The 25,307-nt window shown below is 44.0% G+C and overlaps 1 protein-coding gene across 1 annotated transcript in view; it reads right to left on the minus strand.

Moving 5' to 3' along the window:
- SLC10A7 (solute carrier family 10 member 7) overlaps positions 1-15,042 on the minus strand; it is an 872,524-nt gene extending 857,482 nt beyond the window's left edge. The window contains exon 1 of the mRNA XM_086962267.1: positions 14,673-15,042. Coding sequence (XP_086818393.1) covers positions 14,673-14,772 — 100 coding nt within the window. The 5' untranslated portion in view covers positions 14,773-15,042. The remainder of the gene's footprint in view (positions 1-14,672) is intronic.
- Positions 15,043-25,307: the final 10,265 nt, after the last annotated feature.

Here is a 25,307-nt window from a genome sequence, read left to right on the forward strand (position 1 = left end):
GCTAGGGTGGTAGTGAATGGCTGTCTTTCCAGGGAATTCCCACTAGGTAGAGGGACGCGGCAGGGATGCCCACCGTCACCCCTGCTCTTTGCTATATTCTTGGAGCCGTTAGCGACATGGGTCAGGCAGGACCCCACAATACAGGGCATTAAATGGGCGATGGGCTGGGAAGACAGAATATCGTTGTATGCAGACGACATCCTGCTATATCTCACTTCCCCAGAACAGTCTATCAATCTTCTACTCGACATCTGTGTGGAGTACGGGCGGGCGTCTGGATACATGATAAATTGGGATAAGTCTTTGTCGAATGTCCTCAAAGGCTCGCCACCGCGATTACCAAGAGGGTGCGAATTGCAGACAGTCACGGATGGCTTTAAATATCTAGGAATTTTCATTACGCCACACCGGGCGCAATTTATGGACAGAAATTTGATGCAGCCGTTACAGCGGCTTAAGCGGGATGTCCAGCATTGGTGAACACTGCCCCTTACACTCCTAGGGCGTGCAGCTCTCTTTAAGATGGTGGCACTGCCGAAATTCCTATATGTGCTACAAAATACTCCTTATCTGGTCCCAGCTCAGTATATTAGGGCAGTTAAGGCAGAAATCACCACTCTCTTCTGGGAAGGGAAGACACCCCGCATTGCCATGAAGAAATTGACCAGAAACTGGTACGATGGGAGGATAGCTCTGCCTGACGTTAGGGCATATTACTGGGCATCGCACCTCGTCCCGATCAATCAGTGGTTACATGTCCCTCAAAACGAGCCTGCATTCAGGATATATTTTGGAGGAGAAAGGTATCATGAGTGCCCTGTACAATAGGAAACGGAAACAGACGGCTTCCAGACCGACGCTCCAAATGAGGAGTACCTGGTATATGGCGCAGCGTGCACTGGGGTGGGAAGGAGTGATCACGTTAGCGACAACACTGTGGGTCTCCCCAAAGCTTGGCAGACTCGGCAATTCCAGGGGCTTCCAGAACTGGGACAACATTGGGATCTCGTCAGTAGGAGATTTGTGGCAGAAGGGACAAGTCATACCGTTCACACAGCTACAGACTACCTATGGCCTGGCGGAGACAGAACGTTTCCGCTATATGCAGATCAGACACGCACTACAATCAGCTCTGCCGCCAGGTGCAACCCCAGAGGAATCCTCACCATTGGAGGATAGGCTACTGACCGACCACCTTCACAAGAAGGCGATTTCCTTGACGTACAGAAAAATCATTAACAATAGATCTGACCCCACCGAGACAGTGAAGGTGACATGGGAGACAGACGTAGGGGACATTGACGAGGCAGACTGGCGGGATGCGCTCGCCTCCCTAAGAGAGGCTGCAATTCCATCCAGGCTGCGTGTGGTACAACTCAAAATACTGCACCGCACATATTACACGAGGGTGCTGCTACATAGAAATAGGAGTGAGGATACAGCCCAGTGCCTGAGGGGGTGTGGGGAAACGAGGACCTTTTTTCATACGATATGGACCTGCCCCGCAATTGGTAGATATTGGATGGCGGTGATGAGAACAGTTTCCCAAGTTACAGGAATTACGATATTGCCAGAGCCAAAATATTGCCTATTGAACATTTGGGAACCTACGGATTTGAGTGTGACAATGCAGGGTTGGGTCACACTGGGAGTTACAGTGGCAAAACGAAACATAGCGCAGCGGTGGGGTTCTGGAATGAGTCCAACCTTAGCCCAGTGGTGCGCAGACATTGACCTTGCAATGGTAGCAGAAAGATCTGTTTTTATGTACAGAGGATGTCCCAAAAAGTGGGAAAAAGTATGGGGAAGTTGGAATGTATATAGAGGCGGAATCTGTGAGCCGCCGCCCCCGGAAGACTCGGACTCCGATTCTGATGATGGCACCTAACGGTTTCTTATGCCCGGGATCTGGCCCACTGTATAGGGGGGAGAGGTAGAGATGGACACAACCGGCTGGTGGAAAGACCCTGGTGCTTGAGGGACTGTGTATATATAAACCTGCAATTGTGGTCTGTGCTAGTGTCATGAACGGAATAATATATGAATACTGTTCAAATCTTTCAAATAAAAATGTTTTTTAAAAAAATGATCCTCAGCCAATAGCAAGCATCGAGAAAAATTGCATCCAGATTCCTTGAAATTGCTTTTGGTCTCCAGATCTGTCATACATATCGATGAAACGCAAATTCCAATTGCAATAAGCAAAGGTACACTTTGGTAAACACCCCTGCAGTCGGAAATTGCATAAAACACAGATGCATAAGAACAACTGTTTTAATCACTCAGAAGCAATGAATATGCATTAATGCTTCATATAGCTGTAAATCGGTTAATCGAAGTTCACTTCACACACAGTATGAAATACCCCAGTTCAATGTATAAAAGCAAACACTTGTTAAAAACGTGGACAAATTTCCAGTTCAAAACGCTTTACCCTGTACATGTATACCAGGAAGTCAAACATTTTAACAACTGGGCAGGACATCTCTGTTCCAGATTTTAACGTTAACCTTAAAAGCAGGAACAGCATTAGTGAGAGCTCAGGGGCCAATTACAAGTTTGGTGGTGCTGCGCCGGCTTTCAGCTAAGACAGCACTGCCAAAGTCGTGAAAAGACTGCCCGCCCTATTAAGAGTTGAACTTGTGTAAGGCGGATGGACCTTTGCCTTTCCCAAATGGCAAAAAAAGTTCCAGCACGGCATGGTCGGTGATGTCCACACCGTGTTGGAACTTTGGGGGAATACAGACAGCGGAGTACTTGTTGGGCCCCTGTAGTGATTGAGCCATTTTGAATGGAAACGGCTCGATTATGACCGTTGCCCACTACCATCTTAGTATATTTTGCTCTAATATAGTGCTGTGTAAGCCTGCATAATACGAACTAGCTGTAAAGTAAGACTCAATGTTCTTTCTGTGCCAGACTGTATCTTGCTTAAAGGCAGGACTTACCTATTGGCTTTGGCATACTCTAATGCCATCATGCATACTAATTCGGGCTCTTTATGGGAATAGTGGCCTATGCGACTCCATTTTCTAAGCTGTCGCCATCTTCTAAGCTTTTCTGGGTGAGGAGTCATGTTTTACTTCTCACTTGTTTTTCGCACTGTGTATGCTGGTAGGAACCGGTTCTTGTCGGAGGAATGTGCCCGCTCTGCCCAGGAGTCATAACAAACGCCTAACTAGCTGATGCTGTGACCTTGACGCAGAGTGGTACGGAATCTGATGGGAACAGGGGGCGAGGCTTGCTAGAAGCTTCGACCAACGTTTCCACTTGTACTAAAGGGGGTGTTCGGGTCTCGACCACTGGTAGTCCATCAGGTTGCAGATGTGCAGCTGTGACAGTGGAGCAAAGAATCCTTATTCGGCTGGAGAAACGGGCTCCCCTCTGGCGAAGTGGAAGCGGGATGTGTAAAAACTTGGTGAGGTGTTGCACTAACTCTTATTTCCTAACTGTTCTTATCTAACTATCGTCTCCTATTTTCAGGTTACATACTGATTTACATATAAGTTCTGTATATGTACATCCTAATTGCGTTAGCAATTTCTTAGGGATTGATGTGAAGAAGGCCTATCGTGACATAGTAGTAATTTCTTTCTTTTGTCCTTTTATCATTATGTAATAAAGAAACCCCAGAATATATATATTTCATTATTTGCTTGTATTCCTTTGGATGGGAGGTCGGGGCCTTTCTGACCCAAATGCTGCAGCATCGGAAGGATGGTAATTTTCCCTTCCCGCAGGTAATTGTTGAAGGGAATGTGCTGCTCTCATCCAGGGAAACCAAAACTGATAAGTAATCCACCGAGGCATTGTTAGGAGGAGTGCGCGTTGTTTTAGCTCCACCAGGGTGGGCTTTGTTTCGCATGGTTTCACACTGTTGTTACCCTGTGGCCCTTGGTATTGTGTTGTGTTTTCGTACCCTGGGGTACGTTGTTACCTTGTGGCCCTTGGTTTCTTGCGTTGTTTTACCACGTGACGTTTTCGCGGGTTGTTGTTATGGTAGTCACTGGTATTGTTTCTTGCGTTGTTGTCGCCAGTTGGCGTGGTTATTCGCAAGCTCCTCTGCAATAGCCATATATCTTTAGTTAGTTGTTAGTATTAATCCTTTCTTAGGTAAGTATTGTGAAGTGTTGTATCCTTTTGGGTCCTGAAAGGGGATAAGGTAAGTATGCCCTAGTGATTGGCAGAATTATCAGGTCATTACAGCCCCCCTGAATGTATCCCCACGGCAGGGGCTTTAGGGGCCTGTAGGGCCCCCTTTGTTCTTGCACCGCCAGCCTTTAAATGGCGGGGCTCCCGTCACGAAATGGCTTGCGGTGCAGGAACCGTAATGTGCTCAGCGGACTGCGCCAGTCCTGCTGAGCATCTTATATTGTGGTGCAGCTTCGACACTGTTCCCTGGTTTAGCCGGTGGTCCTCCGCCACAACGACTTTGAGTCGTAATGCGGCGGACGGACCAGCGCAAGTGCAGCAATCTTATGACTGCCGCACTCCGATTCAGGCACTTAGATATTTGAAATTTACTCAAAGTGTCTGTGGTTTATATGTTTAATGACTGACTAAGAGGTTGTGCACTCAATGTTTTAACGACTTTTAACCATGAGTAACCATGCATCATTTGCTATGCTGTAGTATGGAACTGCTAACATATAATGGTCAAAGTTATTAAAAGAAAGTTGGCTAAAATGCTATATTATCAATGACTCACATTGGGGAGGGCTTTATTATCAATTTCTGAAGCACCCCTCCCTAAAAAGCTTTAGCATTTACAGCAGTGATTTGTTTATCAAACAGCCACATCGCATAAGGACTAATTTCCATTTTAAACTGGAATCAGCAAAGTGGGGCTGTGATTCTCTGCTCGGGAACAAACTTTTGATTTAGTACTTACAAATTGTAAAGAAAAGCAAATTAGTTCAAAAATGCACCAATAATCTAACTTAACATTTCTTCTTGTTAGGTCTCGCCCATGCAGTGCATGGTCCCTTTGAGACATGCTGTATCTACAATGTGGGCTTAAAGCACCAGCCATCTTTTTCATTGGTTCCTCTTACGGTCCTTTGTAAATGCCGGCATTTGTTTGGTGAATACTCTTACTAGTCCCTCCTTTTGGACTTTTGTATCCTCCCATGAGGAATGCCCCTGTTACATGTGCTTTGACTCTTCATTTTATTTAGGATACTTTGAAAGCACTCTTTTTTTTTTGTAGACTGCCTCTGCTCGTGTTAAGTGTTAGGATTAGGTTTATTTCGTGCCAGCTTGATGAAAGGTTTGCAGCCACTTCATTTGCCGTGCTTGTTTTTTTAATGTGGGCTTTTCTTCCTGTAGCGTTCATCTGATAGTACGTTCACCAGATCCTGTACACTTCATTTTAAGGGTGTTCAACCACTGCCGGATCGGCATTTAGGTATTTGTAATTTTGTTGAATTTCCTATTTAGTTTCTAATTGTCATGGTTTACTTTTTTTTAATTATTTTTTTTATAATGGATGCCGGAGAGCCGACGCTACGACTCAAACCCTGTTCCCCAGTTCCTAAGTCAGCAGCTTTATTTATTTTATGTATTTATATAGCGCACTACGACCCGAAGGCGTCTAGGCGCTAATTGATACAGCTGTGTATGATACACCACATCCTCGCTCTCTGAGGAATCAAGGAGTGCGTATTTGTTATTGCACTCAATTCCTCATGCACGTCTCTCCCCCTACGTTGCTCTCAGTTACCTGCCCCTAACATGCCCTGAATAAAGCTGGTAAGCGCTGAGAAGCGACCTCTCAACTCACAACCTAAGCTCAGCATGTGACTATTTTTGTCTGGATGAGACGCTGCTCTCCAATACAGGGTGGGCCTAAGAGAGAGAACTCTCTGTGAGGAGCCTATTCGGCACTTCAAATGCAAACCTGTCTGCTTCGTCAGTGCTCGTTGTGCGTTTTACTACTCGACTTCTTACATGTCCCCAGTTGTGATAAGCAACGTGACACACCGTGATGAAGTGTTTTTCAATCCAAGAAAATCGTGGGACAGGATGTTCAAGTGGAACTGAGAAGTGTTTTTTTCTCAACAAAAAAAGTCCACGTCCCCCCTCAAAAAGAAAAACCCAAAAAACACACTCTCTCTCACTCAAACTCCCCAGTCATTGGCATGTTATCCCACTAAGCTACTCTTTTACAGGGCAGTCTGCCAAGCCATTGCATTTAATAGGCGTCTTGGCCAGACAGGTATATCCATTTCCATGTTTTAAAATTTAGGCTTCTTGTAATCTTCTTTTAACACTGGACCTTACCTTTTATGCGCACTGTGACTCTCTAGTCCGCCATGGGTGTCTGTCCCGTTTGGGTGGAGAGAGTTCAAGGTAGTGTCTCGTTGCGGTCCTTGAGCTGGCCACCATATTTAGTAGTTTATCGGTTCAGCTTTTTTATGTTTTCTATTGGGTTCCAGAGGATACATTAGAATGAAACTCTGCCATGCTGAAGGAGGTCTAAAGGCAAGCTCGTCTGTACCGATCCGCACCTGGATGGCACCAGGCACCAGGCCCCTGGTCAATTGATAAAATGCATGAGTGAAGAACTGTTGGCAATGCAGAATGCAGGTAAGCTGGTACTTTGTTAACACTCATAACCTATCCCCCAACCTGCAGTGCTATAATTGTCAAGCCTGCAATTTTGATCTCAAGGAAATGTACACAGATCAAGAGGATCCTTGTAGGTTCCCAGAAGCCCCTGTAGGGAAAGCAGAAGGGCATGTTTTAGAGAGGGAGGTCCTTTGTACGCTCTTCAACACAAGATCTCTTGTTAAAAATAAATATGATGTTGCAGATGTTTTGATCCAGTATAATCCAGATATTGCCTTTCCCACAGAGACATGAGAAGATAATTTCCACAGACCTGGACATTAATATTGCCATTCCCATGGGCAACGACTGGATAGAACAAACAAGAAAGGCGGGGTGTTGCGATTATGTTTCGTAGTACAATTAGGGCTTAATTTCAGCCAGCATCCATCTGGACCGTGAAGCACTCTGCTTCGCCCTGAAATTGAAGAATAGATTCACTTTTCAGGGTTTGTAGATCTATCGCCCAGCAGACCCGAAGGCTAATTTTAATAATAAAATCCAGGATTTCATGGAATACTACATAAATTAGCCCAGTTTTACGTTAGTGTGCGATTTTAATTTTCACCCGGAGTTGCTGAATAATTCGGACACAAATAACTTGGTGGATACTCTTAGGAGCTTTTACCTAAATCAGTTAATAAAAGAACCCATCCATATTGCCAACCACACTCTTGATGGAATATTTATAAACAACCAGGAGCTAAAAGTAGAGACGCTCTTGCCAGTACTCTGGTCTGTCCATAAGGCAATCTTTTTTACGGTCAGGGTTCTCTCATATAATGACACCAATAATAAATCTAGAAGCATTAATTACCCGCCCTGGAAAAATCTTAATGTTGAGGAACTGAGGGACACTCTCCAACACTCACCCAACTCTAGACAGTAACATGAACAATGCTGCGATCAACTACACGCATTGATTAAACTGAGCAACACTGAAACTGGTGCCAGGCAAAAAATGTAAAACGCTATTGGAAAAATCCATCAGCTCCATGGTTTTCACAAGAATAAAAAACTTTCCAAGGAAAATGCAGGCATTAAGAGTGTTTATGGAGGAAGGAATATTATCCAAATGAAAATTTCAAATATAAAGAATTACTTGTACAGTATAAGATCCTAATAAAAAGAGCCAAAACAAAATTATTTTCTGAAACCATAAGCTCAGCAAAAAACTCAAACAGAGAACGCTTTAAAACAGTTAAATCGTTTTCAAAATTGAATAATTGTAGTTTTTTAGTCCAGACGAATCATTTCGTAATGAGCTGGCAATCTTTTTTGAGTCTAAAGTCAACTCCATTTTTTTAAAAATTGTCACCCTCTTCAAATAAGTATAAATGAATAAATAAATAAATAGGTGACGATTCAAACAATGTTAAGGAGCGAGACGCACAGAAAACTTCTAGCCCCTTAGCTAATCCACAATTTGGACGTTTTTCTATTTTAGAATATGGAAAAAATAATCAGTTTCATTAATCTTATTAAAGCTGGGCTCGATCTTATCCTTGCCCACCACGGGTTCTTAAGCAGGTAGCTACTGCAGTTACCGGTCCGCTTATGGAGATATTGAATCGAAAATTGAATACAGGGCAATTTCCGAATATATGAAAAAAGACATCTATCCTTCCATTGATGAAAAAAACTCAAAACTAAAGACCTATATCTCGCCTAACTTTCCCTGCTAAAATACTTGGGGAAACAATGAACAAGGAGGTGTTTGCTTTTTTAGATGCTAATTTGCTGCTCGATTCTACACAGTATGACTTCAGAGCAAATCATTGCACTGAATCGACCTTGGTAGCAGCTTCTGAGGAGTTAATGATGGCAATCCACAGGGGTGGTAAAGCGGCATTGTTTCTATTTGATCTATCTGTGACTTTTGATACGGTTCACAATTCACTCCTCATAAAGTGGCTCCATTCGCTAGGCTTTTTGAGTAACAGACAACAGTGGGTGGAGACGAGGGGTGCGAGTTCCTCGCCGTTTCTCCTCATCACGTGATTTTCCCCAGGAGTCGTCCCTCAGCCCCACGCTGTTTAATATCTATGTCAGTCCCTTATTAATATTATTTACAGCTTTGGCTTAGCTGTGTTTTCCTACGCCGAAGATACTCATATAGTGGTATCTATTTCATCGGACGTAAACAAAGATGCAAGAAATTTCTGTAATTGCAGGTCTCAAGTTGCACTTTGGATGCTAAATATTTGTCTGACATTGAATTCAGATAAAACTGAGGTGCTGCTTTTCGGAAAAGTGACTTCTTTCTGGAATGACTCATGGTGGCCGTGAGCTAAGGCACATTATCAGTTCCGGTCCATAAAGTAAGAAATCTAGGAGTCATTTATGACACAAAATTATCCTTTTCTGTGCAAATAAACTCATGACTTCTTCTGGCTTTTTTGTGCTGAAGGTCCTGAAAAAGATTCTTCCGCTTAACTTGCAAATAACAGTGAGAACAGCTCTTATTTTATCAAAGCTAGATCACTGTAATGCTCTGTATTTAGGTACTCACGAATATGTAATAAAGAAACTGCAGGCTTTACAAAATGTAGCAGCGAGACTGCTGCTCAAAATTCCTAAGTTTAAACCAGTAGCTCAATCATTACATGATTTTCAATGGATTCCTCTGAGAAAAAGGATAGTTTTTAAGGCTATTTACATGGTCTATAAGGCCCTGCATTGAACTGGCCCTGTGTACTTTCGGGAACGGTTTTCCTGGTACATGCCGAGTAGGAACCTTAGATCCAGCTCCTCACGATCAGTCATCGTTCCTAGATCAAACAAGGCAAGATAGGGCATTTTCCATCGACGCAGAAAAATGGTAGAACTCATTATCTCCTATGATGCGTGGTCAACCTTCTCTGCTGTAATTTAGGAGCAGCTAAAGACCTGGCTGTTTACCAAAGCCATTGACGACGTCACTGTTAGAGTTAAATTGCGTTCTGCTGTCGGACTGTCTCTGCTGTTCTGCCTTTAGTACTAAGACACCTTAGGGTAATTGTGCACTTTGTAAAATATTTTCATTCATATGTTATCGACATGCATTTCGAAACGTTTTCTGGGTTTAGCTAGTCTTTTGGTCCTTCAATGGTCACTGTTTACCTTTGCAGGCGCTGGACTGAGGTGTGAATGTGCTCCAGAGGTGATAACGGGCGGCTTCAGCAGGCCGTGCTCACGGTTCAATTCAAGAAGTATTTGTTTAAATGCACCTTAATTCATTTTCATTCCTTATCACAAGGCATACACCAGCTCCTGTAATGACAAATGTTACTGATGCCTCTGGCACGCCATGTGCCCCTCAGGCAGTGCATAGTTTTCAGTTTCAGTGTGACAGAACTTTACACAGCCCTGCAAGATTCCCTCAGATCCTTTGTTCTACCATTTACTTAAGTTGTAACAAGGGGAGTCAAACTTGATTTGTCAGGTCGTCAAGCTATTGCTTAAGATTGTGCTTTAGAGGAGGTCTTTATACAACAATGCATCGTCACGTCCCCATTTGCATGTGAAATTACAGCAGGTGTTGTAGCGCCCAGGACAATGTGTTGCATGGCTAAAAACTCATTAAGGTCCCACAGGCGAGACCTACTGGCTATGCCAATGCTCGTTTATTAAGAAGTAGTTATTTGAACAGAAATGCTGTCCCTAATGAGGACATTAGATTGATTGCTGGTGGGCGAAACAGCACAATGGTTGGGGATGATTAAGGCATTGGTGGGGAGTCATTTAAAGACAATACGGGTATGTTTAACACCAGTAACACCTGCACAAGGGGCTCGTGGGTCCTTGGAGCTAGTATATTTTAGAAATTTGTACTTCGTGAGACTTTAACATTTTGGCATGGCTAAACAGTATTATTTCAATTTCGTTTTGGAGTGCATTGCAATAAGGGCGCAAACAGGTGCCCGATACAAGTAAAGACACAAAGCTGAAGAACAGTATCACATCAGGTGTTTCCCCATCCACATATATAGACATTAGAGAAGACAGTAAAAATGCACCAACAAATCGAACAATACAATGAGTCAAATACCATGGGTTACAGATCCTGAGACACAGGCGCATCATCAACATTGTATATACAAACCATAGTAGATAATCCACTTTGTGGAACCTACAATGGCAAGCCCTACTTTTATAAGTGATTCTTTTAGCTGCAAAGTAGAAGTCCATGCCTGTTTTTCATTCAGTCATAATAGGCGTCTTGGACCCTCCCCACCCCCTCTTCCCCCACATTCCCCCCCCACCCCACACCCCCACTGGTGTTTGGCTAGGTCCCACTTCATTATCACTAGTCCCAAGTTACAAAAACAATAACTTCATCTATGGAAGATCCAAATCTTTGGGTATGCCTAGGAGTACAAATATGGGGTCTACTGGTTTGCTCAGTTCAAGGAGTATTTTTTTGTCAGAATGAGTGTATGGCTAGACATTTTCATAATGTATGAAAAAAGTCCATGCGAGGCTCCCTGCATCTCAGACATTCTGGGGTGTGCCGCCCTGCCTCTTCCAAAACAACATTATTGTGATTAGCACAGCTTCTGACAATAAGCAATCACATTAGTGTATTTATCACCGGGTTTCAATTCCTGGGCCTCTGGGTGCAATTTTCTCAGTAGGCAGAACTGGCTGCCAAGGCGGTAAATAGCGCACAATGAACTGGACAACTGATGCTTAATGCTATGGTGAGGGATCAATCAGTAGCCAAACTTTTCTTGAAAAGTCAAAGCGTTGCATCAGAATGGTAGTCCTCTTTTTCTACTTATTTTAACCACACCATTCCCTCCAACATCTTCCACCCGCCCCATTGCATGACCAAGAATGTGTACCAGACAGGTCTTGTTTGAAACCACCTTTACACACTTTAACACTTGTTGATCTCCCATCACATCTTCAACCTTGCTACCCAAATCAAGATCCAACACAGTACCTCTTGCAATAAGTAGCCTTAAAGGTCACGGGCCCAATTCACAAAACAATACTCTGAAATCTACACATGTGCATGTTTTCCAATGAGCTTTGGAAATTCATAAACATTTGCAGTGGCACTCCCTTATTTGCAGATTTCCAGACTTGCTATTCTGAATATAATGGAGCATTTGCCATTTCCCCAAGGTAGAGTTGTACACTACATACAAATACATAAGTGGGGAAAGTAAGCAAGTTGGGCAAATGCACATTTGCCTTCTTTTTCTGTCTTCATAGAGAAAAAGTATCTCCTTCTGGAGACCCGTTCTCTTTGGGATGACTGGAGGTGAAGAGAGAAGAACATAACTGACACATTGTTTACTCAGTCTTGAATGGCCTTTGAATTTAACTTGAGGAGCTACTGTGTTGGAGTCAAATTGAACAGTCATATTTTACTCAGCACATAGCAAAAAAAATCCATGCAGCTTCATTCCAAACCACATTCTTGAGAAAGTAAAGGTAAACTATGTTCTGAGAATGACTCGAACAATTAGAATGTACCATTTACATTTAGGTGGCAAAGATGTACACATCAAGACTTAATAAGAGACAACTCATTAACTCCCCGTAAATAAACACCGAGATACGCCTTTCAAGGAAAAGAAATGCATTACAGTCCAAAATCATCAGTGAGCAGGGCATGGTGGCACCTGAGAAGGCCTCCCATTTGTGCCACCACTGGGATATGGATACAGGGCAGCTGCTACTCGGGAATTGGCAGAAATAGCAATTACAGCTACACAGTTTTGTGTTGCAATTATATAAGTGCATATATTAGAACTTCAATTCGATTTCCTTCCAAGGTACTGTACAAATGATATGCCCACCACCAATATTGTGAGTAACACTGCGTGCTTTCATTCCGACCATGATGTACTGATAACATTTATCAGAAGGCCCTTTAAGACATTACGGAGTGTTCTCTCAAAAAATAGCCTAAAATACATTAAAACTAAAAGTGTTCAACTGCTGGTTCAAAATAATTCAACACTGTGGTACGAGCATTTCACTTCTTAATCCATAAGATTTGCCCACAAGTATGTTCCATGCAAACATGTCAAGTGAGTTTTGGGGGCTCTGCCTGGCAGTTGATGTGTTGCGTTCTTTTCTGTATTAGTACACAGCTCTTCACAATAAACACCACAACAATTTGCCACATCAGTAAAAATGTGATTGGCTCACGTGTCAAAAGGTCAAGAAATACTGGCGCTGGCTCGTATGGCAGGTGAAGAGTGTAGAGAAAACGTGCAGAATTACTTTTCTCTCTCGCCAGGAATGTGCAAATGTGTGCTTAACACTACTGCATCTTAGTGAATAGCTCCCAGTCCTCATAATATGACTCAACACCCCCCCCTCCCACCTAGTTGTGGTTGCATATCACATTAACCCTTACTTACGCACAGCAACTCAACCAATGCATAAGGCGAAACTCCTGATATCAGCAAAAAAACGGCAATACCTATCCAGACTGGGAGGCTATTGTGTGAAAAGAAGTCACAATCTACTGCAAGTTAACAGTCTGACTACACAGAAGTCAATTAAATCTAAATTGTTCTATTCCCAGACTTTTCACTTCAGGGAACCTCATAGGTGGTTTACTTTAAAATAAAATAAAATATTAATGGCCATTTCTAAAGGGCAGCTCTTGTGATCCTTATTAAATTAGTACACTGTGAGTGAGAGATAACAGAGCAGGCCATAATATTTCTGGTCTTCTATTAAAAACGTGCTCAAAGATAGGTTTAATGTACAATCATCTAAGAATTAATATAGGTCTTGGAGAACAGGTCACTAAACATCCACCAGTGATAATTCTTAACTTTTTTTTAAGCTGGAGGTAAGAATAAAGGGGCATTGGTTAGATCACTATCTAAAAATGTTTCAATGGTACTCTTAGGGCGAAAATATGAGGCTACAGGAGCCGATAATAGTATGTAGCAAGCTGCAGATCCCTATACAATAACCGATACAGAGCTGCCATGTGGCCACGTGTCACGTTTAGTACCTTCAGCGGGCATACACTTTTTTTGTCAACAGCAGTGTTTTAATGGGGAGAAGTAGGAGAACTCACTATCCCAGAGTACCTGTTTGCTTCAGCCAAGTGCGGGTAGTCTCCCATTAAAGTATTGTACCTGTGCTGGGAAGCATTGTTACTCTCCCAAGTCAAAACAAATAAGTTTAGGTACTCAGTACCTGCCCATTTAAAGAACTGACCAACAGAGATTTGTATCTTGACCTTTTCAGGTTGATCTTTACCTACAACACTGAAACAGAAACAAAGTCCCAGAGAGCAAATGATATAAAATAAAAAGCAATGACACGCATGGCATGGGCCACCCACTCAGCAACTATGCACCTTAGGTGGAAGGCTCCTGATTTTAAGGCAAGACATGGAGGTTACATTATGCAGCAACCTTCATTGCTCTCATTCACTGCACGTTAGCTCCTGTCTCTTTAATATAATCCAGAATCTCTGCTCACCAAGTATTCCTTGCATAAATATTAATACTTTTAATCATTTTCTCATGCCCCCATCCTGAAATACACAGCAGTCTACATCACGTGCATGACATAAATTCCCCTCGTTTGTGTGCCATAATTATGGCATGGGCACTACATAACTCCACACACCATGGGTAGCATTTAAAAATATTGCGTCTGAAATAAAAAAAAATTAAAAACAGCTGGTTGCATCGGGATAGCCCATGGCCATAAGCATCAGCAGATGGAGTGCCAGGCCTGAACATTAACATCAGCACTAAAGGCTGCGTGTCCTGTGCTGACTCTAGTGTCAGCCACCACCCGGGGCGGAAGTAGAGAGCGGCGAGGGTCAAGCAGAGTGTAACGTGTCACACAAGACAGGCAGGGTGGCCGGGCTGTCAGCGCAGATACGCCAACCCCTTCGACCCAGCCCATGGGCACCCTAGACTTGGCATAGCGTTTAAGTCGCAGTGGAAGGCACGAGACAGCTTTATCGCCGGGAGGGGGGCGCGTGAATATCGGGCACAGGGTGGCACGCAGCACAGGCATGTTAGTGACGGTCTTGGCGGGAGTTCAGGGATCCCCTCAGCATATGCCCGGGCGAAGGCGGCACTCACCCCCTTTCTCGCCGATAGCGGGCTGCAGCTTGGCGGCTACGATCACCAAGACGATGCCGAGGATGAACCATTCCTTGCGGACACGTTCCAGTAGGCCCATGCTGCCGGGGGATCTGAAACGGACTGTCCCAAGAGTCACAAACGGAAGGGGGCGGCGGCCGTGCCTAAAGCCGCTCTCATCTCAGCTGCTCCGGCCGGGGATCCGGGAGCGGAGACCAGGCTCCAGCGGTCGCCGCCATCGTTTACCGCACACCACTGATGAGCGGCGCAGACGAATCCAACTGAATGAAAGTGGGAGCGGCTTGGCACCTCCTACGCAAAGACACCCGCGGTTCGACAGCAGATCCTCTCTCAGCTGCCGCCCTGCCCCAGCTAGCTAAGTCCTGCCCTCAGTGCCTTAAGAGCCCTATTGGGTCCTTGTTGATCCGTGCTCTCATCACTATCTCTTCAACATGAATCGGACACAGAGTGTGTCGCCGTATTGATTGGCGCCGCTCTTTGGTGGAGTAAGGCAGCACTCTGCGCGTGGTATACACCCCCTTCGAGTGTGACGTGTACCTTCCACAGCGCTGCCCAGTCCACGTCCAGCTTCATTCACAGGTGTGGAGACGGTGGGAGAGAGGCTCTACGTGTCCTACTGAGGGCATTGCCAAGAACTGCGCTCCCCACCCGCACTCTTGTTTAGCTCCCATCCAAAAACCTGGTCCAGCACACCCCACCCCGTCCTCGTTAGTGACTCTAGGAACACTACTGCGCTGCTGGCAGGGAATAGAGGGGGCGAGGCAGCAAATTCAAAGAGAGCAGGAAATCCAATTAAGTTAAAGAAGGTTCTTCTTTATTGGCAACCTCGAACATCGCCTAAGCATGAAGAAGTATCACTTCCTGAAGTACATCTGCCGGTAACATTCTACACATGCAAATATATAATAAGAACACTCTAGTTCTGGTTCTACATTTTACATAACCAGAATGATTCTACATTCTACACATAGCTAAATACCCAACTATATTCATTACTACACATCCCCCACTTACCAAAACAAAAACAAAAAAGAAAGAAAACTTAACTGAAACTAGAACAAAATTAGAAAATACTATGGCAAAGTTATAATAATATTGCACTTTAATACTACTCATCACATATATAATCTTCAAGTCTTTTTGGTTTCATGATGCTCCTACCAAAAGTGCTATCCCTCCTACCATCACTAACAGCATGAAGATTGTCACCACAGCTTTGAACACCCATGGTCCTTACTTACTTTATCCACTACAAGTTCCTCTCTAGTGAACACCTCAGCCGGGATATCCCTCTGGCCATTTTCCCTCTGAGCACTCGAATTGGTATTAGCCAGATCTGAAGTAGAGCTTCCAATACCTCTTTCAGGATGAACATTTATCCACCAGTAATTATCTTTCATTTTCTGGTGAGAACACCTCCATTTGTGAATATCAGTGTTCCTGACCAGGGACAAACGACTCATATGACAAACTCTGGCATCAGTTAATTTTACAGTATTATTCATCACCTTAACAATCTGGATGGGAACACTAAATTTGTTTTTTCGTTTTGCCACTTTTCTGTTGGACTTTACTTGAACCCATTGACCTACATTCAGTTTAACATCACGTACACCGTGTTTCTCATCAAAGTACTTTTTGTTGTTTTTCCGAGACGTTAAAATACATTTCCTGATTTTTTTCAGCATTCCACTCAACTTGTTTGCCTCTATCCATCCATCCTGGATTAACAAGATTGAATACGGTATGCAACCTCTCATTATACCAAGAGGACTCTCACCAACAGTGTCATGAGCAGTTACTCTGTACGTCCATTCCATTTTCCTAGATTCACAATCTAAGTTTTTCCTGCATTGATTTGCTAACTGCAAAACACTTTTAATAATACGGTTGACCCTTTCCACAGCACCCTGCCCCCTGGGATGATAAAGTGCAGTAAATCTTTGTGAAATTCTTGCAAAATCAAGAAATTCCTTCATCTCAGCGGACTTGAACTGAACTCCATTATCTGTCAGTATGGTTTTAGGGAAGCCTTCACACAGAAATACACCATCCAGCAATTTGATTACACTACCAGTATCCACCTTATTGACCACTTCCAGTTCGATCCATTTTGAAAACAAGTCTACCAACACAAGAATATATCTTTGTGACCCATCACTCCACACAACAGGTCCCATGATTTCCAAAGCCACATCTTCCCAAGGAAGAATAGGACAACCTAAAGAGCTCAAAGATGGATTAAGTGTTTTTGGGGACTTATCGGCGCTCTCACAATCTATACATTCTTGGGCCCCCAATACAATGATTTGATATTCCTTCTGGTTCCTGTTATACCAACATGACCTTCATGACATAGAGAAATAATTTTGCTGCTTATATTACGTGGAGGAATGACTTTGTCACCTCTCACCATAAACATGTTTTCAACTCCTAACTCATCCCTGACTTCCCAAAACGCTTTCACTTCCCCAAGAAGTTCAGATTTAACACATCCCCATCCATTCTCAAATTTCATTTTGACTAGTTTCAGAATTTCATCTTCCTCCTGAACTTTCTCCCATTCCTCTTTTTGCATGCTCTTGATTTCATTCTTTTCGAATATTCCAGCAACCGATGCATCATTCTATGTACTCGCATCCACTTCTCTAAGAGCCAGAGACATTCTTCTAAAAAACTCAGCTGTGACATTCTTCTTTCTTGGAACGTATTGTACTTCATAAGTGAAATCCTGCAGACACATTGAGAGTCTAGCAATCCTTGCAGACACTCTGGACAAATCCTCATAGTGAGCAGTTTATTCAAAGGCTTATTATCAGTACTTACAGTAAACCTTCTTCCCCACATACATTTCCAAAAGTGCTCCAGAGCCCACACAAAGGCCAATGTCTCTCTCGATCCCAGAATACTTTTCTTCAGTGGGAAAAAGCGACCTAGGGGAAAATGCATTTACAATTTCTCCCCAAGGCCTTCTTTCTGAGTGAGCACACCACCCAAACCCTTGCCACTGGCATCTGTGGTAACGAAGGTTGCAGAAGTGGGATTGAATGCTTGCAGCCTGGGAGCTTGACTGATATTACACTTGATGTCTAAAAATGTATTTTGACATACACTGGACCACTCCAACTTGCACCTATTCTTTACCAAAGTTCGCATTTCATGAGTTCTCTCTGAAAAACTTTTAACAAATTTTGAGCAGAATTCTGCCAGGTCCAAAAACAAGCAGAGCTCATCTTTGTTCTGGGGCAAAGGAGCTTTGTTGATCGCATCTACAAGTTTCTCCTTACGTTTAATATCCTTGTCACTAATTTCATATCCTAAATAAGTGACTTTCCTTTCATCAAATTTACATTTACCTGTTTCAGCAGTCAGCCCTTTCTTCCAAAGGTTGTTAAGTACTCCAAGATTTTATCATGGTGCTTTCTAGTTTGACCCATGATCAAAATGTCATCCTAAAAGAATGTTACTTTCTTTATATCACGGAAAAGTTCTGCCATGAGTCTTTGGAAGACGGCTGCCACAGACGCTCAACCAAATGGCATGCGCCTGAATTCGTAACACCCAAAAGGTGTGAAAGGGTGTTAGATGTTTACATTTTTTATCTAAGACCATTTGATGATATGCGGCAGATAAGTCTAATGTTGAAAACCACGTAGCGTTCCGTGGTAAGGTTTTCATCTCATCAATACGTGTCAAGGGAAACTGATCCACAATAATGTTATTGCTAAGCCCTCTCAAGTCCACACATAAACGCACTTTGCCATTGAATCTTCCAGCCACCACCAACGGAGAAACCCATTCTGAGGCTCCTATTGGCTCTATAGTGATAGCATCCAACAATTTTGTTTTAACTACAACTTTACTTCATCTCTTACAATGAAAGGAATGTTACATGCTTTGTGTATTTTAGTCGTAGCATTTTGTTTTAATCCAATTATATAAGTGAATACTTTAAATTTTTCAATTTTGCCATTGAAAACTGCCAGAAATTCTTACAAGACCCAGTTCTTAGTGCCTTCCCCCTCGCATGCCACAAGCACTTGTTCGTAGCTATCAGGATCCAGAATTATTTTTAATTGTTTCTGTTCTTTCCAGTCCAAAACTGAAGGTCCTTCCATAGCTACATACAAATTGCATAAGGCATGCCTACCTTTGAACCTAAAAAACTGTTGCCTCAGACCAATAATATTGATTTTTTTATCTCCTGTATAACTCTCAGGACTAATATTTGAAGGTTCCAATTGATCCCCCACAACACCAATGAAATGTTTTACACATACACTCTCCGCAATGATGGTGTAGGGGTAATCCAGAATCCGCTGCTACCTGCAACGACACCCCACCAAAAGAAACCCAGCAAACAGGCTTATTATCACCTTCTCCTGACATTTTATAAATTACATTTTTTCCGCTGTACTTTGTGTTACCATCATCACAACGCTCATCAAAAATAGAATGCTCTTCATCACTTTTTTTTATGCATGCAATTTTACCCTTCCATTTCTTTTTCCCTTTACACTTTCATGCCTGAGCAAAATGCCCAATTAAACCGCATTCAATATGATGGGGAAACACTGGCACCCTCCTAGAAGCAAGTGAATGAAACTCACCAGACACAGCAGGTTTGCTCAGAAACAGAGTGAAATGTATGTATTGGTACCAAAAGCATGCATCATTGCTAATTAGCAAGGAAGAAGTCAGATCTGCCACCTTAGGGGCTCTCAGACTGCTTCTTCCCAGAGCGACAGGTTTCTAGGTGCTATATATATTGAGTAATGCCATATCAGTGGAACTAAAATAAGGCACCAAGCCAAATATGGCTAACATAGATGTGCAATGTCTGCACCATGCAAATTATAAACAGCCAGATATGGGCAGACCAGAAAGGCTGGCTCGACACTGTGTAAGCAACTTGCACAACCAGAATAAGAAATATCATGTAGTCAGGACAGGCAAAGTAACCTCTAAGGGGTACAGAATAGCTTGTTGAAGCGTGTCCAGTCAAGGTCAGATAGGAAGCACTTTGGAGCTCCAGGCCTCATGTTAATGTCCAATCCAATCCAATCCAAAAAGTCTTTATTTCGGCCATATAGACCATAAAAGATGCAGTACAAGACATTACATACATTAAAATACATTTTAAAATACATTGTATAGAATTCTCTCTCATCCAGCGAGGAAGGAATTATAATAACAATAAAAAAGTTCATGGGGCTTTTTTCTTTCTGATCAGCCATATTGCCATTAGAAATTTGGATACAGCGAACACAATGTGACCCAAGGTACTGGTTTTCATGATTCTGAATGCCTGTGCATACTCTCTAAACCCTAGGTTCTTACAGAGCGGCACTATCTAATATTTTCTGGGCCTTTGATATGCAGGGCACACAAACAAGATGTGGAGGTCATCTTCCTCTTGGATGTTACAGCAGGGACATATTTTATCACCCCCATTGGTCCACTTACAGGTGAATGAGTTAATGGGAAGTGTGCCAAGCCTCCATTGAGCAAACAATTTCCTCGCCAGGATGGGGAAAATAAAATCCATAAAAGGTTCAAAGACATATGAATTTTTGGATTCCAAGAATCGCGAAGTTAAGGTGCCGCTGTTTTGACCATTCATCATGTGTGCAAGGGACCTGTCTTTGTAGATTTGGGACAGGGCTTTGCGCGAGATCGTTTGGCAACCTCGCACAGGATCCTCCCATAGGTCACGGAGATTCATGGCAAGCAGTTCATTTTTCACAAAGGCGAGCCAGGGGATTTTGTCATTACAGTTCAAGCTCATGACGTGGGTAAGATCCTCCCTATAGTGGTGAAGTTCATTTGTAGACCAGAGCCTGTGCCAGAACTTCACTGGCTTTGACACAAGCTCCTCTGCAATAGGGGGGAGACCCATGTCCATCCTCAATGGCTGTAGTGGTGTAGCTCGTGGGAGAGCTAGTAAGCGCCTTAAAAAGCTATTTTCAACTATTGGTAGGTCCTTTCCAGCTTTGTACCCCCATAACTCACTGCCATACATGGCCGCTGCCTTGGCCTGGGTCCAATAAGTTTCAAGGGCCGGACTTATGGGCTTGAAGAAGGAGGTATTAGCCACCTTCAGGATTGCGCCCGACAGCTGGGACAATTTAACCCTTGATCGTACTATCTGGCGGTCCCATGATAAGTTTTCCTGCAGTGTTACCCCCAGATATATAAAGGTAGACACCCTCTCAAGGCTGACAGTACCCAGGGTGGGATTGGGCCTAGTTTTAGTTGGTGGATTGAAGATCATATACTTGGTCTTCTCTGTGTTCACCTCCAACCCGTGCTGACGACAGAAAAGACCAAATCCATCCAGGATCCTCTGGATCCCCATGTGGGATTTGGAAAGCAGGAGGGTATCATCGGCAAACATAATTGCCGGAACCCTCCTGCCTGCCAAATATGGGGCGTCGTTGTCCTTGACGTTTTCCAGATGTGAAATGACATTATTGATGGATAGACAAAACAGGGTCGGTGCCAGGACACAACCCTGCCTCACCCCTCGACGGACAGGGAACCTGGACGAAAGATTGCCATCTTTCCCACACCTGACCTGCGCATAGTTGTTCTCATGCAGCCTGGCTATGATGTTAAGTAATTGGGGGGGGGGGGGGTACTCCTAGCTTTTCCAACACCTCCCACAGTTTCCTGCGCGGGACTAGGTCAAAGGCTGACCTCAGGTCCACGAAGACCATGTACAGTCTTCCCCCCCTCGATCCTCACCGTCTTCCAGTAGAGGAGGACGAGGCGGAAGATCTGATCCATGGTTGACGTGTTTTTTCTGAAACCAGCCTGCAAGGGGCTCATGATGTCATTATCCTCTACCCAGTCTAGTAGGTGGTTCAGAATAAGGCGCGCAAAGAGCTTTTGGGGGACATCTATAAGGCTAATTGGCCTGTAATTAGCCGGGCTCAGAGGAGACCCTTTCTTATATATCGGCACTATTTCAGCCCCTAACCAAGAGGAGGGGACCGCCATACCTCCTAATATAGCGTTAAAGAGGATAAGAAGGTACGGACCCCAGATGTCAGGATGGTGTCTAAAAAGATCCCCGGGTAGCTTGTCCAACCCTGGTGCCTTCCCCAGCGCTAAGCGCTCCAATGCTATCACCACCTCACCTAAGGAGAATTCCAGGGCCCTGTCCTGAGGACAGGGGGACTCCACCGCCGTCCCTTCGGGCCATAGAGTGGTTTCTTGATAAAGTGCTCCGAAGTGGGCCTCCCAGACCGAGGGGGCGATGTTGGGTTCCACTGCGGATTTGAGTTCCCCCGTTCCGTTGTTTACCAAGGCCCAAAATTTTCTAGAGTCTTTGGTTTTAAGGGCTTCAGACAGATCATGCCAATGGTTCCAATCCCACTCTGCCCTTGCATTGGCCAGTGCTAACTTATACTCCCTCCTGAGGGCTACTACCCTCGCCTTGTCGCTGCCCTTATTAATGGCGGAGATTAGCTCAGATTTAATTTTCCTGCAGGCAGAGGTGTACCAAGTCGGGGTACGAGTCTTTTTCCTTCTTGATTGTACCACCGGATTGAAGACCTCTGCAAGGTCCCTCACTAAGACCTGATGAATGCCAGATAGTCTCTCATTGTAATCAAGAGGTCTTGGTTGGTTTATGAGACCGTCCACCTCCTGGAACCTGGGGAGTGCTAAGCCATATAACTTGTTTATAGCATCTTCTTTGTCAATCAACTTCCCCCATTTCACCCGACGCCTATTTGTGGTGAGGAGTATGTCCCCCTGGTCATCTCCAGAGTCAGTAGTTAGCGACCCTGCTGCGGGGGCTGGATGCTGGATCTCCAATAAAAGAGAATTGTGGTCACTATCTGTCCTCGGAAGCACCCTGAAATCTTGAACTTTAGCCCACATGGAGATGTCTATTAATATGTAGTCCAGCCTTGACTCGTGGCCCTTTTTGTTGAATGTGCACAACGAGGGAGTGTCAGATGGGGTGCGTCCATTGCACGCCCTCAGTGCAAAGTTCAGGGTGAGGGACGTAAGTTGTACTGCCAGCGGAGACCAAGCTTTGGGGTGAGGTGAGGAGGAAGGTGGGACTCCCCAGTTGTCATCCTCAGCAGTGAAAGCACCCTCCATTAGACCTTCCAGGGGTTCGAAGTGGCAGTTAAAGTCCCCTCCCATCACTATTTTGAGGTCACCTGGCAATTGACCTAGAAAGGAAGACAATTCATCTAGGGTGGGGGATTCATTGGCCGCAGCAACTGGTCGTGAGTAGACATTAACAATGGCCCATGTTATTCTGCCGGGCCATCTAAGCAGCACACACTGGATGTCCTGTGAGAGCGTGACCATCCTTTCCACCTGACACCCAATGTGGCTCGCAACCCAGATCACTAGACCTCCCGAGGGTCTCCCCCTCCCATTCCACTTTGCTGGGATTTCAAAGATATCAAACCCCCTCCTAGTCTGTGGTTCCCTTGCCCACGTCTCCTGGAAAAGGAGGATATCACTACCATTTACCAGGAGATCCCACTCCGGTGTGCCTGCCTTGTTTGTGATGCCTGCCACATTCCAGGAAAGAATTCTCAGCCCTAGACCTTGTGGTTGCAAGCCTGCCCCACTTGAGACGGGTGGGATGGTGACTGTAGGATCGTCAATGTGATATATCTAAACATGATATCTTTTGAAGTTCATACACATGAATGTATATGGATATTCATATATATTTTACAACAATTCTCCCTTTTGGATAGACCTATCCAACATTAGTGTAAAACCAATATATATGACTTTCGATGTATCCTCGCTATACACCTCAATTTCCCATCGAGATGGGCTCAAGGCAATAGAACATTTCCTCAACAAACGTCCCATATATTATGGGGTTCACAACAGGATGCTGTTATCCATGGTCCAAATGTGTTTGGAGCAGAATTTCTTTCTGTTCAATAATCAGATTTACCATCAAATCAGAGGTGTCGCCATGGGGGCCTGTTTCTCCCCTAGCTGCGCATGTTTGCACATGGGGCTATGGGAGGAACAGGTCCTGGCGGGGGATCTGCGAGCAACCATGGAACAGCATGTGGTCACCTATTTACGTTACATTGATGACCTATTTTTTGTTTGGAGAGGGACGGAGGAGGCAGCAAGGCAATTTGTTGAAAGGTTGAATGTAAATAGTTTGAACCTGCATTTTACATCTTGCATCGATGTTAAAAGGGTCTGTTTTCTGGATATGGAAATATATATCAGTGAAAACTGTATGCAAACTAGACTATACAGAAAGCCGACGGCAGGCAACACCATCCTGCACGCAGCCAGCCACCACCCTGGCCACTTGATACGCAGCATTCCGTATGGAGAAATGTTGCGTATCAAGCGTATTTGTAGCAGTGAGGAGGAATGCATCTTAGCTCAGGAAGCTTGTAAAAATAGATTCCTAGCAAGGGGATATTCTAGATCCTTGGTAGAGTCCGCACGAGGAGGACCCAACAGATATCCCGTGAATCTGCCCTGATCCCGAGAAACAGGGAGGCAGAAACAACCCCGGTGGGAGGGGTTAGCAGTCCTCGCATGATTGTTACATACAGCCGACAGCACTCAGCCTTAAGAAAGATATTTTGTGATAACTGGAACCTCATATTGGGGGATCCGGTTATTGGCAACAAGGTATCGAAAAAACCACTCCTGACCTTTAGAAAATCGAAGTCTATGGCTAATGCCTTGGTCCAAAATGCCCTGGAACCACAGATGTCATCAACGTGGAAGGCGTTGGGAGGGGGATTTAAGAAATGCATACAATGTAAGGCATGCAAACATGGGATCAACAAATCTAGCTATGTTGTCCCATTCTCCAGTACCCCTAGGAGCATTACTAAACGCCTTACATGTAAGACAGATTACGCGGTCTATGTGCTGGAGTGCACATGTGGTCTCAGGTATGTTGGGAGCACCCGCCTGCCGGTCCACAAACGTGTGCTTCAGCACATTAGAGCTATCTCTAACAAAGACCAGGCCTATCCTGTTGCTAGGCATTTTGAACAACAGCATAGTTCCAACCCCGTATATCTTTCTTATTTCGTCATCGATGCAGTATGGCCCATGAAAAGAGGGGGTGATCGGGAGGCAAAACTACGTCTCCTTGAGACGAGATACATCCTAGAATTAGACAGCAAGCAGCCACAGGGTCTAAATGCGACGGAGGATTTATACACTTGTTTATAGTTTGATGGGAGCATTTGTATATTGATATTCCTACGCAACAGCTACTTCGGGATGAATTCTTTAATTATTATGATTTGCATGTGCTGCCATACGGGTACTTGGTTTTTAAGTAGCAACAATGTTGTTGTTATATTTGACCATCTGACGCCTCCTCACAATCTGTGTTAAGAGCTTCGTTTAAATAGGAGGAGGATAAGCCCATGGTGTATGACCATAGGTTGAACACAACATGTTTTCTTGATCAAGTATTGATTTCTTTTCTTTTAAGTTGTATTTTGAGCACTAAGCACGAGCACTTTAAGAAATCTCATTTACTTAACACTCAATTTTTTGCCAATGTCAGAATGAAATGCGTAGTATTGTAGTGCAATTTGACAAGGTTCTGTGCCCCCTGGGGCTTTATTTCTTCTG

This window comes from Lissotriton vulgaris, chromosome 3_1, assembly GCF_964263255.1.
Source record: "Lissotriton vulgaris chromosome 3_1, aLisVul1.2, whole genome shotgun sequence".
In the NCBI taxonomy this organism is placed as follows: Eukaryota; Metazoa; Chordata; class Amphibia; order Caudata; family Salamandridae; genus Lissotriton; species Lissotriton vulgaris.